This window comes from Amia ocellicauda, chromosome 2, assembly GCF_036373705.1.
Source record: "Amia ocellicauda isolate fAmiCal2 chromosome 2, fAmiCal2.hap1, whole genome shotgun sequence".
Lineage (NCBI taxonomy): Eukaryota > Metazoa > Chordata > Actinopteri > Amiiformes > Amiidae > Amia > Amia ocellicauda.
The window spans coordinates 18234369-18246890 of NC_089851.1; the positions used below are offsets into that span (position 1 = coordinate 18234369).

Genomic DNA, 12522 nt, shown 5'->3' on the forward strand with positions numbered 1-12522 from the left:
GGCAAAACCCTTGTTGGCAATCACAGAGGTCAGACGTTTCTTGTAGTTGGCCACCAGGTTTGCACACATCTCAGGAGGGATTTTGTCCCACTCCTCTTTGCAGATCCTCTCCAAGTCATTAAGATTTCGAGGCTGAAGTTTGGCAACTCGAACCTTCAGCTCCCTCCACAGATTTTCTATGGGATTAAGGTCTGGAGACTGGCTAGGCCACTCCAGGACCTTAATGTGCTTCTTCTTGAGCCACTCCTTTGTTGCCTTGGCTGTATGTTTTGGGTCATTGTCATGCTGGAATACCCATCCACGACCCATTTTCAATGCCCTGGCTGAGGGACGGAGGTTCTCACCCAAGATTTGACGGTACATGGCCCCGTCCACCGTCCCTTTGATGCGGTGCAGTTGTCCTGTCCCCTTAGCAGAAAAACACCCCCAAAGCATAATGTTTCCACCTCCATGTTTGACGGTGGGGATGGTGTTCTTGGGGTCATTCCTCCTCCTCCAAACACGGCGAGTTGAGTTGATCCCAAAGAGCTCGATTTTGGTCTCATCTGACCACAACACTTTCACCCAGTTCTCCTCTGAATCATTCAGATGTTCATTGGCAAACTTCAGACGGGCCTGTACATGTGCTTTCTTGAGCAGGGGGACCTTGCGGGTGCTGCAGGATTTCAGTCCTCACGGTGTAGTGTGTTACCAATTGTTTTCTTGGTGGATTTTGGTCCCAGCTGCCTTGAGATCATTAACAAGATCCTCCCGTGTAGTTCTGGGCTGATTCCTCACCGTTCTCATGATCATTGAAAATCTACGAGGTGAGATCTTGCATGGAGCCCCAGACCGAGGGAGACTGACAGTTATTTTGTGTTTCTTCCATTTGCGAATAATCGCACCAACTGTTGTCACCTTCTCACCAAGCTGCTTGGCGATGGTCTTGTCGCCCATTCCAGCCTTGTGTAGGTCTACAATCTTGTCCCTGACATCCTTGGACAGCTCTTTGGTCTTGGCCATGGTGGAGAGTTTGGAATCTGATTGATTGATTGCTTCTGTGGACAGGTGTCTTATATACAGGTAACAAGCTGAGATTAGGAGCATTCCCTTTAAGAGAATGCTCCTAATCTCAGATTGTTACCTGTATAAAAGACACCTGGGAGCCAGAAATCTTGCTGATTGATAGGGGATCAAATACTTATTTCCCTCATTAACATGTAAATCAATGTATAATTTTTTTGAAATGCGTTTTTCTGGATTTTTTTTGTTGTTATTCTGTCTCTCACTGTTAAAATACACCTACCATTAAAATTATAGACTGATCATTTCTTTGTCAGTGGGCAAACGTACAAAATCAGCAGGGGATCAAATACTTTTTTCCCTCACTGTACAAGTTGAAGTCTTTATATAAATTATATGTTGATGTCCTGTACAACACATTCAAATCTAAACATTTTACTCTGCTTTAACCACTGAAGACAGAAATGTATGAACTAGTATTTACTATTTTTTATTTATGATTTAGTTGTTTATTAACTGATTTCGTAAACACTTCAGCAACTGTAATTGTGAATTGCATCATCATAAAATTACATTTAATGTTGCCTCGTACAACATGTCCTATTTTGCTACTTTATCAGGAATCTATTTAAATGTTATGGATTGCATGTTATGTATTTAATTTTATATTTTTATTTTTAACACACCATTTATTTAATCTCAGTATATATGGGAAATCTTCACAATTGTGTTGCATTTTAAAAATGCTAAGAGTTCTGCTAATTTATGCACATTTGTACTGTATTTAAAGCCTAATTTAATTGATATTCAGACCTGTCTCTAAACACCTTGTCTGTCTTTTCCTTATTTGGACTGTACATATTAAATGAGTCATGATATAAAAATGGCTTAATTAATCTTGGGCATGATTTCTGTGTGATTATTTCTGTTGTAGATGGAACACACTTATCAATTCACAGAGTTTCTGATTGGAATCAGTATTGAAAAATGGTTGTGTCCTTTGACTATCCTGTATGACACACCACACATTTATTTTATTTTAATGAACAAGGCAATCAGTTCCTGACGTCCTTGTCTAATGTGTAGGGATTAGGGATGCTACTGTGATTCTGTTTGCACAAAAAAAAAAACTTTTTGTGTGTCCCACATAACACGTATAGAATTGCCTTATACAGACATGTACAAGAATGATATGAAATATGCATTCTCATAAAGGGTCTCTAGATTTGTCTGTATGCATTCTCAACCGGAAGCCAGAAGGCTTTGTAATCCGTTTAAAGTGTTTCATTCTTTTTGCATAACAGGATTACAGTTCAGAGTTCAGACAAACACATTGCACAGACTGGGAATACTGTACAGCTTCAGCTTGGTGTAGTTGGGCCATGACAGCCGAAAAAACAGAGGCATTTATACATTTAAACAAATTACAAGATGAAGTATCATCCCTATTGTGAAAATTGTTTTCCAGAATGTTTTGAAATTTGGTAAAGACAATGACTGCAGTTTCTACTCTTTAATCTTTTTGTTTTTGTTTTGAAATAATACCATTGATTCAGTTTTTTCTATGGTATTACATAAATGAGCAAATGTACTGAAAAGAACAAACGAGGAAACAGATAATTACTGCATCTTGCTCCTTTCTTCTCATTATCTGTTTATTATAGTTTTTGTAATGTTGTACTCATTCTATTAAGAATGCTGAACAAAAATAAGGAACATTCCATTTGATGTTTCTGTCCCTGCAGCTTCTTGAAATGTATGTATGTATTATTTATTTGTTCTGACAGAGATCGAGAAGTATTCCACTATGACCTGACTGGGAGAGATGTGAACATTGACTCTGCAGAAAATGAATATGAAGGTAGGGCAAAGGGGGGGGAGTAATAATAAATTTACACAAACCACAAGAAAGCAGGAAGACTAGTGTAACAAACTGTTTTATAGTTTATTTATTTTAACAGAACGAAATGACAGCATATCAATCACAGATTAATTAAAAATAACCAGACTCTACAATGAATCATTAGAAATTTATCTACGATTTTCTGTTAAGATACAGGAATGGTTTGTTCATTGATAATTTATTAAAGAGACTATATCCCACTTAATTTGAGGAGTCGCATCGTGGGAAATGTTGCTTTCCTTTCTTTTCTTTTCTTTTTGGATGAGGGAAGGTTGTGCAGATCAGATGTACTCAGAAGTAAGCTACAAAGCAAGAAAAAATGTTATGTATCCCAAGCTTTGGCTTATTTATCATCCTTGAATAATAAGTACAGAGAAGGCAGATGTGGGGGGAAATAAAGAACAACTGATAGCCTATTAACCTGGAGCTCCATCTTTCAAGATTTCAACATTTTTCAGTTCTGCCTAAAGCAAATTATTTCTGTGCCAGAGAGCGAGTTTTATCCTTAGTTGCCAGAAATAAGACAGCTTCATTTTAGCTTGCACTTGTTCACATATAAACTGAAATCTAGCTGCACAAATGTGTTCATATGCACTGGCTGTGGTTGCAAGCATACTTTAATTTAAATACAGCCAATAAAGGTGGATTCTGCATAAACTATTGATTTACATTAAAATGTATACACACAGGAAAATTTAGAAGTTTTTTTGTTGATATTTAACTAGTGTTTTCTATCATATCACACTCCTTAAGGAACTAGTATACAAATACTAGTTTAATCTGCATTACAGATTGATATTCAAATTTCTATGACCACCTATGTTTTTTGTTGACACCTTTTGTAGTGGTTTTCAGCTTTGTTTATGTTTGTTTTTTATTTTTCACTTCAGGGTCATATTATGAGCTTTATCAATTGCAGTAATGTGAGATTACTTAAAGGGTTCTGGAATTGACAGCATATCTATCTGACAAAATACCTTGTTGTAGTTAGTCTTATGCTTTTTGGATGCTCCTTCCATACCACAGCTGGTAACAAAACCATCCTGCCACGTCTTATTGCCAACTCTGCGGCTGTGGCTGCTACAATGTTACCAACCAATTAGATTAGCCAAATGATGTACACATATATATATATTTACACATTTGGAGGTGTGATTTTTTTTTTTTCGCTCTCTGGAGTCTGGACCTTGACCATGAAATTTGGACCATTAAAAAAAAATAATTGACTACCCCTGGTGTAAACTATCCTCTTCCTGGGCAGAGAGATCCATAATTAGGCATTAATAGCTTAAACAAAAATAACAACAATCAATAACAATTAATTAAAACCAGCAAATTAAACTGATGATGATCAAATGATGGTGGAGCAGTGAGTGGAGTCATCAGTCTGCATATAACCACAACATATTAATGTTGGTAATCTGAACTAAAAGCATCACAAAATTGCTTTCTTTTCAGACCTGGAAGGAAGCAATGAGGAGCAAATTGCATCCTCTATAGATGAAGAACAGCCAGAGGTAGCTGAAGAGCTGGATGAGGAGGCGGTGCTTATGGCCAGCATGGGATTGCCACTCAAGTTTTCAAGCTCTTCAGGACACAAGCCGTACAACGTAAGTTTTTGTCATATTATTTCTGCAACTGTAGTTATGTAATAATATAAATTGGAAATACAAATTTCCCTGTGTTTTTAAATTGTCTGTACAGTTCAATTGTCATATGTCCTCTGATGAATATTCTTTGGAGAAGATTGTGGATTTCCCAAGCAGTAATTGTCAGTTTGGCAGAAGTTTTAGATAAGAGCTCATGCTTTTGAATATTTACTTCCATTACAAAAATAAAACAAAATGTCCTAAAAAAGTTATGGACGGTACCAGCTACATGAAGATGACAAAAGAACAAAGACAAATGTCCAAACTTAACGTGACAAAGAGGTGACAATAAGGATTTTGATTGTTACAAAAAGTAAGGAGGTATTTTTGCCATGTTACCAAAAGCCAGTGGAGAGAAAAGCACGGTCTCAAAAGCTTATCAACATGCAAATTTGCCCATTAGATTAGTTTGAAAAAGATTATATAGCTTCAGTTAATTACAGCCTGTGATTGCAAATGACACAAGAGATTCTGGTTTCTGATCAGATACAAAACGTTTTGCTTGTTTAATTGGATATTATTTGAAGAACTAGGAGTCCTTGAATACGTGACTTTTTTATAGACATCTTGCATCATATCTCACATTATCTGCCTATTATTGTGTTGTGTCATTGAGTATAGTCACAAGTTTCTTCAAGTAGTTTTTAATTGCACTTTACTGCTGACAAAGACCTGTGCCTTTCAGGAATAATTAATCAGATCACTTTTGAAGTTTAAATGATGAAATATGCTTACTCTAATCTTGAAATCAGTTTCTGGTTTTGGAGAATTAATGAAGATATTCTGGAAAAAAGTAATTTACAGTTTTGAAATACATTTTTCTGAGCTTCAATTTTAATCATGTTAGTGAAGAAAAGGCCATTGTATTATAACATCTATCTTTTGAAAATAAATAAGAAAATCTGATTTTAACATATATCCTTTTTTGGATGTAAGGTTATTCAATACAGAATAATATATATCTTAAAACAATTGAGTTTGGTTGAGTACTGCACTTAAAGGGGAACTCCACTGAAAATCCATAGTTTATCAGGTTATTTTATGAATAGAAACATATTCCGTGGAGTGAGTTTTTCTTGTCCAGCTCATTCTATGTACCAGAAATCAGAGAAACAAATATGGCGTGACGTCACTCTGGAGCTGCTTTGCTGGAAGTCAATGGGGGAAATCAGAAAAGTCATGACAATCACTAAGAAATAACATTTTATGCACGTTCGATTGCCCCGTCACTTTATTTTCCTGAAAGAACCATCAGTTTGTAGTCATAAAAAGTTTATTTCACCACCCACAACTGTAGCAATATATGGCAATCTGCTTAGAGCATGCCCTACTTCTAAACTGAGCAGGCAACTAAGAAGGGCATTGGTCAGAGAAGAGGCCAGTGACAATTCCGACAGACCTACAGCTTTCTATGGCTGAGATGGGAGAAAGTGTCCAAGTGTCAACAATAGCTCAGGTACTGCACAAATCTGGCCTGTATGGGAGAGTGGCTAGAAGGAAGCAGAGACTCACCTTTCAGCAGGACAATAACCCCAAACATACAGCCAATGCAAAACTAGACTAGATTAAAACATGAAAGTGAATGTCCTAGAGTGGCCCAATCATAACCCGGACTTTGATCTGATTGAGAATATGTGTCAAGTCTTGAAAATTGCTGTCTACCAACAATCCCCATCTAATTTGACAGAGCTTGAACATTTTTGCCAAAAAGAATGTGAATATTGCATAATCCAGATGTGGAAATCTGGTAGAGACTTATCCCAATAGACTCATAGCTGTAATTTCTGCCAAATGTGTTTCTAACATGTATTGAGTACGGGGGTGAATACTTCTCTAACAAAGACATTTCAGTTTTTTATTGTGACTGTTGTGTCACAATAAAAATCTTGACTCTTGTTGAGTAGCTTGTGTAAATCAAAGAAGAAAGAAAAAATTAAATGCATCACAATTTAAGGTGTATCGCAATAAATTGTGAAAAAGTCCAAGGGGGTGAAGACTTCCTATAACCACTGTAGTAGGAAGATGTACAACTGCTGTCCAGTGGAAGTTGTAGCCTGTAATTTTTAGTGTGTAGGACCTTTCTTTAATGTATATTTATTTTAAATAAATGTTATGCTCTAAATGTAACTCATATAACATGTTTTTTTGTATTGTTTTTAATTATAAGGTAATGTGCGAAGGGGTTTCAAAGAAGAAAAGGAATAGTAGCCATAGACACACAAATTCTAAACGGCATAATAGTTGCATTTCTCTGCAAGCCGAAGAATCATGTCATACTTCAGAGATCACTGAAGAGCCCAACCGTGAAGATATGATGCCGGTAGAGGACATAACCTCAGCTGCCTCTGGGGAACCTACATCTACAGCCGGCTGGGAGGCCTACTGGAGTCAGAATGGAGAACAGCTTCTTTGGCAGAATTGGCTGGAAAAGCATCCAGAAGGGTCAGATGGCCAGTTAGTGCCTCCTTGGGACTGCCCTGACCATAAAAATGAATGGGAACAGCATGCAAGTGAAATGTATTACTATTACTTAGAGCAGTTTCAGTACTGGGCCTCCCAGGGATGGACTGTGGATGATTCCTGTGGCAGTTGTACTGAAGAGAAGGTTGTGCTAAATGAAACCCAGCAGGTTGTCATATCTGAGGAAAGTGGAGCCTTAAACTTGGAACTTCCTCTCGGGGTTACTGGTGATACCGAGATTGGAATAAAACCAGAAGAGAGAGTGGAACTGACCATCAAGGCAATGAATATGATTAAGCAGATAAATCTCAATTCGGAGGAAGCAGGGGAAAATGGATCTGCTGTGACACATAATGAGGACACCTGCCGAGGAGCAACGCAACCTGCCAATGAAACCCAGGGAGCCGCATGCCCCAATGGAGATGAGCCAAGTGATGGAGCTAATCGGAAGAGGTTGGCTTCTTCTGGTGGAAACACCACGGAAGCAGCAGGTCAGTTGCTTCCAGTTACAGTTTCGTCTGTTTTCCAAACAGTGCAGTACATGAGCAAATATCAGGGTTAAGAATGAACTGACCGTGCCAGTTGCAGAAAGTCCAGGGACCACGGATTTTAGACACAAAATGGGCTGTTAACCAAAAAGCCTGTCTGTGTCAGTGTAGGAATTTGAGTGTAGTGTTTAATATCTTTATATCACTCCCCATGTGTGTGTCCAAAGGCTCCATTTCTGAGAATTCTTGGTTTTCATTGTGTAATACAAGTAGTCAAGCAAGTAAATACCTTTGAATCTAGGTTATGGTGATTCACATCATTCCAAGCTAAATGCTTTATTATTGTTGTGAAAGTAAATCACTAAATCAACCAAGGGAAGAAGTCAAATTAAAATCTCAACCTGCAGCATAAGCATGAACTTGATCATTTATGATGTTTAATTTCTTATAGTACGGGATAGTTTGTCTCAAGTTTCATTCATTACTCATCATAGAGAATAATATATCATCCTAAATGCAACTATGCATTAATAAATTCTAAACAAGCAGAAAAAAAATGATTTTTTTTATTTTACTGCACTACACATATGTATGCTTTAACTTTATTGGCCAATACACTCCCTGATGACTGGGAGTGAAAGGTTGTGAGACAGGAACTTCTGACTGGTTTGTAAAATAATTATTCAAGATTTTTAGTTATAATTATGCTACGATTTGTTTTTACTAGAGAATGCTATGGCTCCAATCACATATAATAACATAACTCCTTCTCCAAGTGTACCATTGTTTTAAAATGTATGTTTTGGTTTTTATATTAGCCCATTTTAAGCAGATGTAAAAATAGATTATAAGCAGGGTTTCCCTTATTCACAATCACTATTGTTTCTGCCCAGATATTTGTATTAAATGTGTTTAGCTGTCAGTTCTTGACACACTGTTTTTACTTGTTTTATTTAATGATGCCATCGCCAAAACAAATGCTTTTTCATTTAGCAGTTTGAAAGGTTAATGTTTAGACTGCTCTTTTCGAGGGCTCACTTCCACAGACAGTAACAGACCCGATGTTCCATCCTGATTAAATATTGACATTAAATAACTAATATAAGAGAGGTCATTTGGGAGGCTTGACAATAAAAAAGAAGACTGCTAATTATAAATAATTGTGTATACACAGGGAGTTTGTGTGGTGATTCTGGGACAATGACAAAAATGTCATCAAAATATACTCTATACACCAAAAAAATGTTTGCATGAGGTTTAAAACACAATGGTAGCCTTAAGCATACACTAAACTATTAAATTGAAGTAGGCAGTAAAGCACATAACTAATAATCAGCCTTTTAAAATGTCATTACAGTAATTGAAAGTGAGCCACAAGAGATCTGGTTTTATTGAAAGGGTTTAGCTGTACATGCAGTGCCAGAGGGGCCTGTCTGTTGACTCCTTTAAAAGCTTGTATGTGTTGTTTGTTTTTGACATTTCACCATTTCCTCCAACTTTTGTGATAATATGCACGGTTGCTTGGGTTTATGCGTATGGCTGTGGTGGGTTACAATAATGCAGGTCTGGCTTCTGTATTAGTAACATAAGTAACGTTAATGATAAAGTTACACCCCTTACAATACAATAAACTGTATTCCTAAAACACATTATCCACAACTTCAAAACTTAACTGATAAAATTGTAAAAGTGATCTGAGAATTATTAAGAACACAGAAGTGGATTTCTTCTTTTTAGACTTTTTCTAAGCAGTCATATGTACACTTATATTTGGGAATAGCTTTGCTTGCTATATCATTTTAATGCAGTTGCATTAACATTTAAAACATTTTTTTTAATTGATTTATTCAGGACATAAGAAACACATTTTGTTAGATCGTTTTAATTAGTAATTTTCTATTGAACTGCATAGATTGCAAATATCTTCCACAAATTCCAAGCTGAGAACAGTCATTTCTGAAATGTATAACTTTAACATGATTAACACACCATTGCATAATTGAAATTAATGGGGTTTGATACTATCATTCTGTAGAGTTGAATAGTAATTCAGAGATTCAAGCTAATGTGGAGTTCAGTAGCGGTCTTACTCAGCAGCCCATGGTAACTGTGATTGTCAGCACTGTATTTTGGCATTTGTTGGGTCCCTTTGACAGATTCTTTTGCATCTAGTGAAAGGCTTACCAAGAAGACAAGTCATAACTTAATATCCTTTGCATGTATCAGTGAGATATTTTGTTCTTTACATGCCATAGAATTTCTACATTTAAATGAGTTTCATTCAGTAGACCAGTGTTGCCCAACCAGTGCACCATCAGGTAGGAATAGCTAGCTGTGCAACAGAATGTTTGACACGTCACTCATGAGATTTGATTCATGCATTAATTAATGAGCATGAAATAGACACTGGTGTATCATAAAACAATTATTTTACGTTTAATTTTATTGCATCATCAGGCTTCCTATCTACCTTAATCACAACATTTTCACTTCATACAAACATATAAAATTAATAAATGTAACATCTAAATAATAGTACTGTACTGTGATATTACACTGCTGAAGAGCGACTTTCCACTATGTGCCCTTGTATTACATCAAAGGTTACCCACCCCATTTTAAGTGCAAACAAAACACTGAATCCTAACCGTAGCCACCTTAAAATGCAGGTAATTAAGTAGAGATGCAAATCTAATCCTAATTTAGTGGAGACTCTAACCCTTACTCCAGCCCAGACCAGAATGTAACCCAAATTTGATTGCAGAATTTTGCTAAATTACTCAGAAAATGCCCTATAATCAATGCTAATGTTACTGTAAAACCATTGCTACCTTAATCTGTATCCCTTATTTAAGATTAGCTTGGTTGATTCCAATTTTTTTTGTTTATTTTTGTCTTGTTCATCCATATCTTCAGATGATAATATTGCAAAGAATGAGCTTAATACCTAAAAACCTCTGAACTGTGATACTGCCTTGCCAGACCGAAAGGAGAGACCTTTACTTATATAAGATTGCATTACGTGAATAGGTTACCTGCCCCAAATTAACCATTTTCACATTTTCTAACAAAAATATGGAAAAGATACGTATTAGAAAATAAATAAATACATACATACATACATACATAATTTCTACCAGAATAACACAACTTTGTACATCAGGACCAGCTCAGGTTTCTCTCTGAAAGTGAAGTTTTTTTTAAGTTTATAATTGGGTGGGTGGGTGTTGATGTGCCACACTAAATTTCCTTTTAAGTCTGTGACTTAACTCTATTAAAGTCAAAATACTGAATAATATTAACTTCTTGATGTTTTTACTAGATTCAAGGCAAATCCCCTGTAACACAGAACAAGAAAGAGGGTCAGGAGAGAGAGGTGGTTCTTGGAAGGATGAAGATGAAGATGACGAAGACCCACCAGATCAAAGGCGAGCCAAAATAAAACGGAGGCAAGTGGTCTGGAACTGTCGGTTATACTTTCTCTCTTTAAAAGCTCTGCCCTGTTCCCCAGCAGTTCATAGTGAAGTCATTCACACACAGTATTCTCTCTAAAATACCTGAATTACTACAGGTCCCTGCATTAAGTATGAATTTGAGGTGGCCTAGAAACATTTCCTTGTGAAGTTATGTTTACACACAGTCTTGGAATATTAACAGTTGTAAAATATATAATTGATCAATATGTATAGTTTAATCAACAATTTTCATTCAACTAATTGAATTACCACAACATAGTTTAAAATCAAGGGTGTGAATACTTTATAATAAAACAATGTATTATTTAGGTTATATTTCCACTGTTCATGTGAATCTAAGTCGTTAAGACATCCTTTCCCAGCTTTAGCTTTGGAAATTATGGAAATAAAATCAAAGCTGTAACCTGTTTCCTCCACTGTACAAGCATTGCCATTGGGTTTTACGAGTCACCTTTAGTTTCCTGTTATTCTCATAATCTGGGTGGTGCTACATTGCTGCTTTAGCTGGATTGTTTTTTATTGTTATCATTTTACATGTTTTCCTTCACACACTTCAAGATTGCTTAACTGAGAAGTCACATTTATATTCTAAATAGACTCAAATGTGGGTAAAGAAGCAGACTTTTCTTGCTCATTAAAGTAGGCAGGGAAAGCAAATCTTTATGCCACAGCATGACAGATTTATTACTTACATTACTCCAATATGTGGTTTGTACAATTCTTAGTGAAGATAACACTTAAATGTATGCATGCTACAAAGATATTCAACACCATCTTTCTTTATTGTTAATTTAGCTTAACTAATGGCAAAGTATAGTGCAAATTGTTCTATGATTATAAAAAAAACATAAAAAATTGGGTTTTAATCCCAGTCTCTGTAATGTGAGTTGATAGTATGTGTTTTAGTATAGGATGTTTAAATTAGAAATACAGAGCCATTTGGTTTTTTATATGGGGCAGAAAGTGTACATTATAATTCAACTAGATAGAATCTGCAGTAGAACAGCTTGATTTGTGACAGTGGGTAATTATCGAACGCATCATTGTGGTCTGTTTAAATCTTTAAACTGGGTTAGCATGTCCAGTGTCAGAGTTGCATGCTGGAACGGTAATACCCATAAAAACATCACACAGCTGCAGCTCTGTGCTTGACAAATGTAACGACATTCAGTGGTGCTAAGTAAAAAAAAATGAACAATCCTCTATAAGAAGAATTGTCTGTTCTGAGTGTCCTCATTATTTCAGGCTCTTTCACAGTGTGGTCAAATTACTTTTTCTTACATTGCTGTCTAGTACATTGGGTCTCAAAACATGGGCTGCTGCAGAGGATGAGAAATGTATTTTACTTAACTGAAATTTGTGTCTGTGTTTGACTTTGCTTTTTTATGTATTTTGTTTATCATATTGTACATATAAAGTAAAGTAAAGATTATATCAGGAATGAAACCGTCAATGGGCTGAATTTTTACCTTTTCTGATTCATGACATTCCTTTTAAAAGATAATATGGTGTAATTAGTATAACATTTGTTTTGAATAAATGTG

At 36.0% G+C, this 12522-nt stretch overlaps 1 protein-coding gene across 2 annotated transcripts in view; it reads left to right on the forward strand.

Moving 5' to 3' along the window:
• tgs1 (trimethylguanosine synthase 1) overlaps positions 1–12522 on the forward strand; it is a 35581-nt gene that overhangs the window by 2222 nt on the left and 20837 nt on the right. For both annotated transcript variants that reach the window (XM_066719820.1, XM_066719812.1), the window contains exons 3-6: positions 2790–2863; positions 4364–4515; positions 6722–7505; positions 10825–10951. In XM_066719820.1, the coding sequence (XP_066575917.1) occupies positions 2790–2863; positions 4364–4515; positions 6722–7505; positions 10825–10951 (1137 nt within the window). The remainder of the gene's footprint in view (positions 1–2789; positions 2864–4363; positions 4516–6721; positions 7506–10824; positions 10952–12522) is intronic.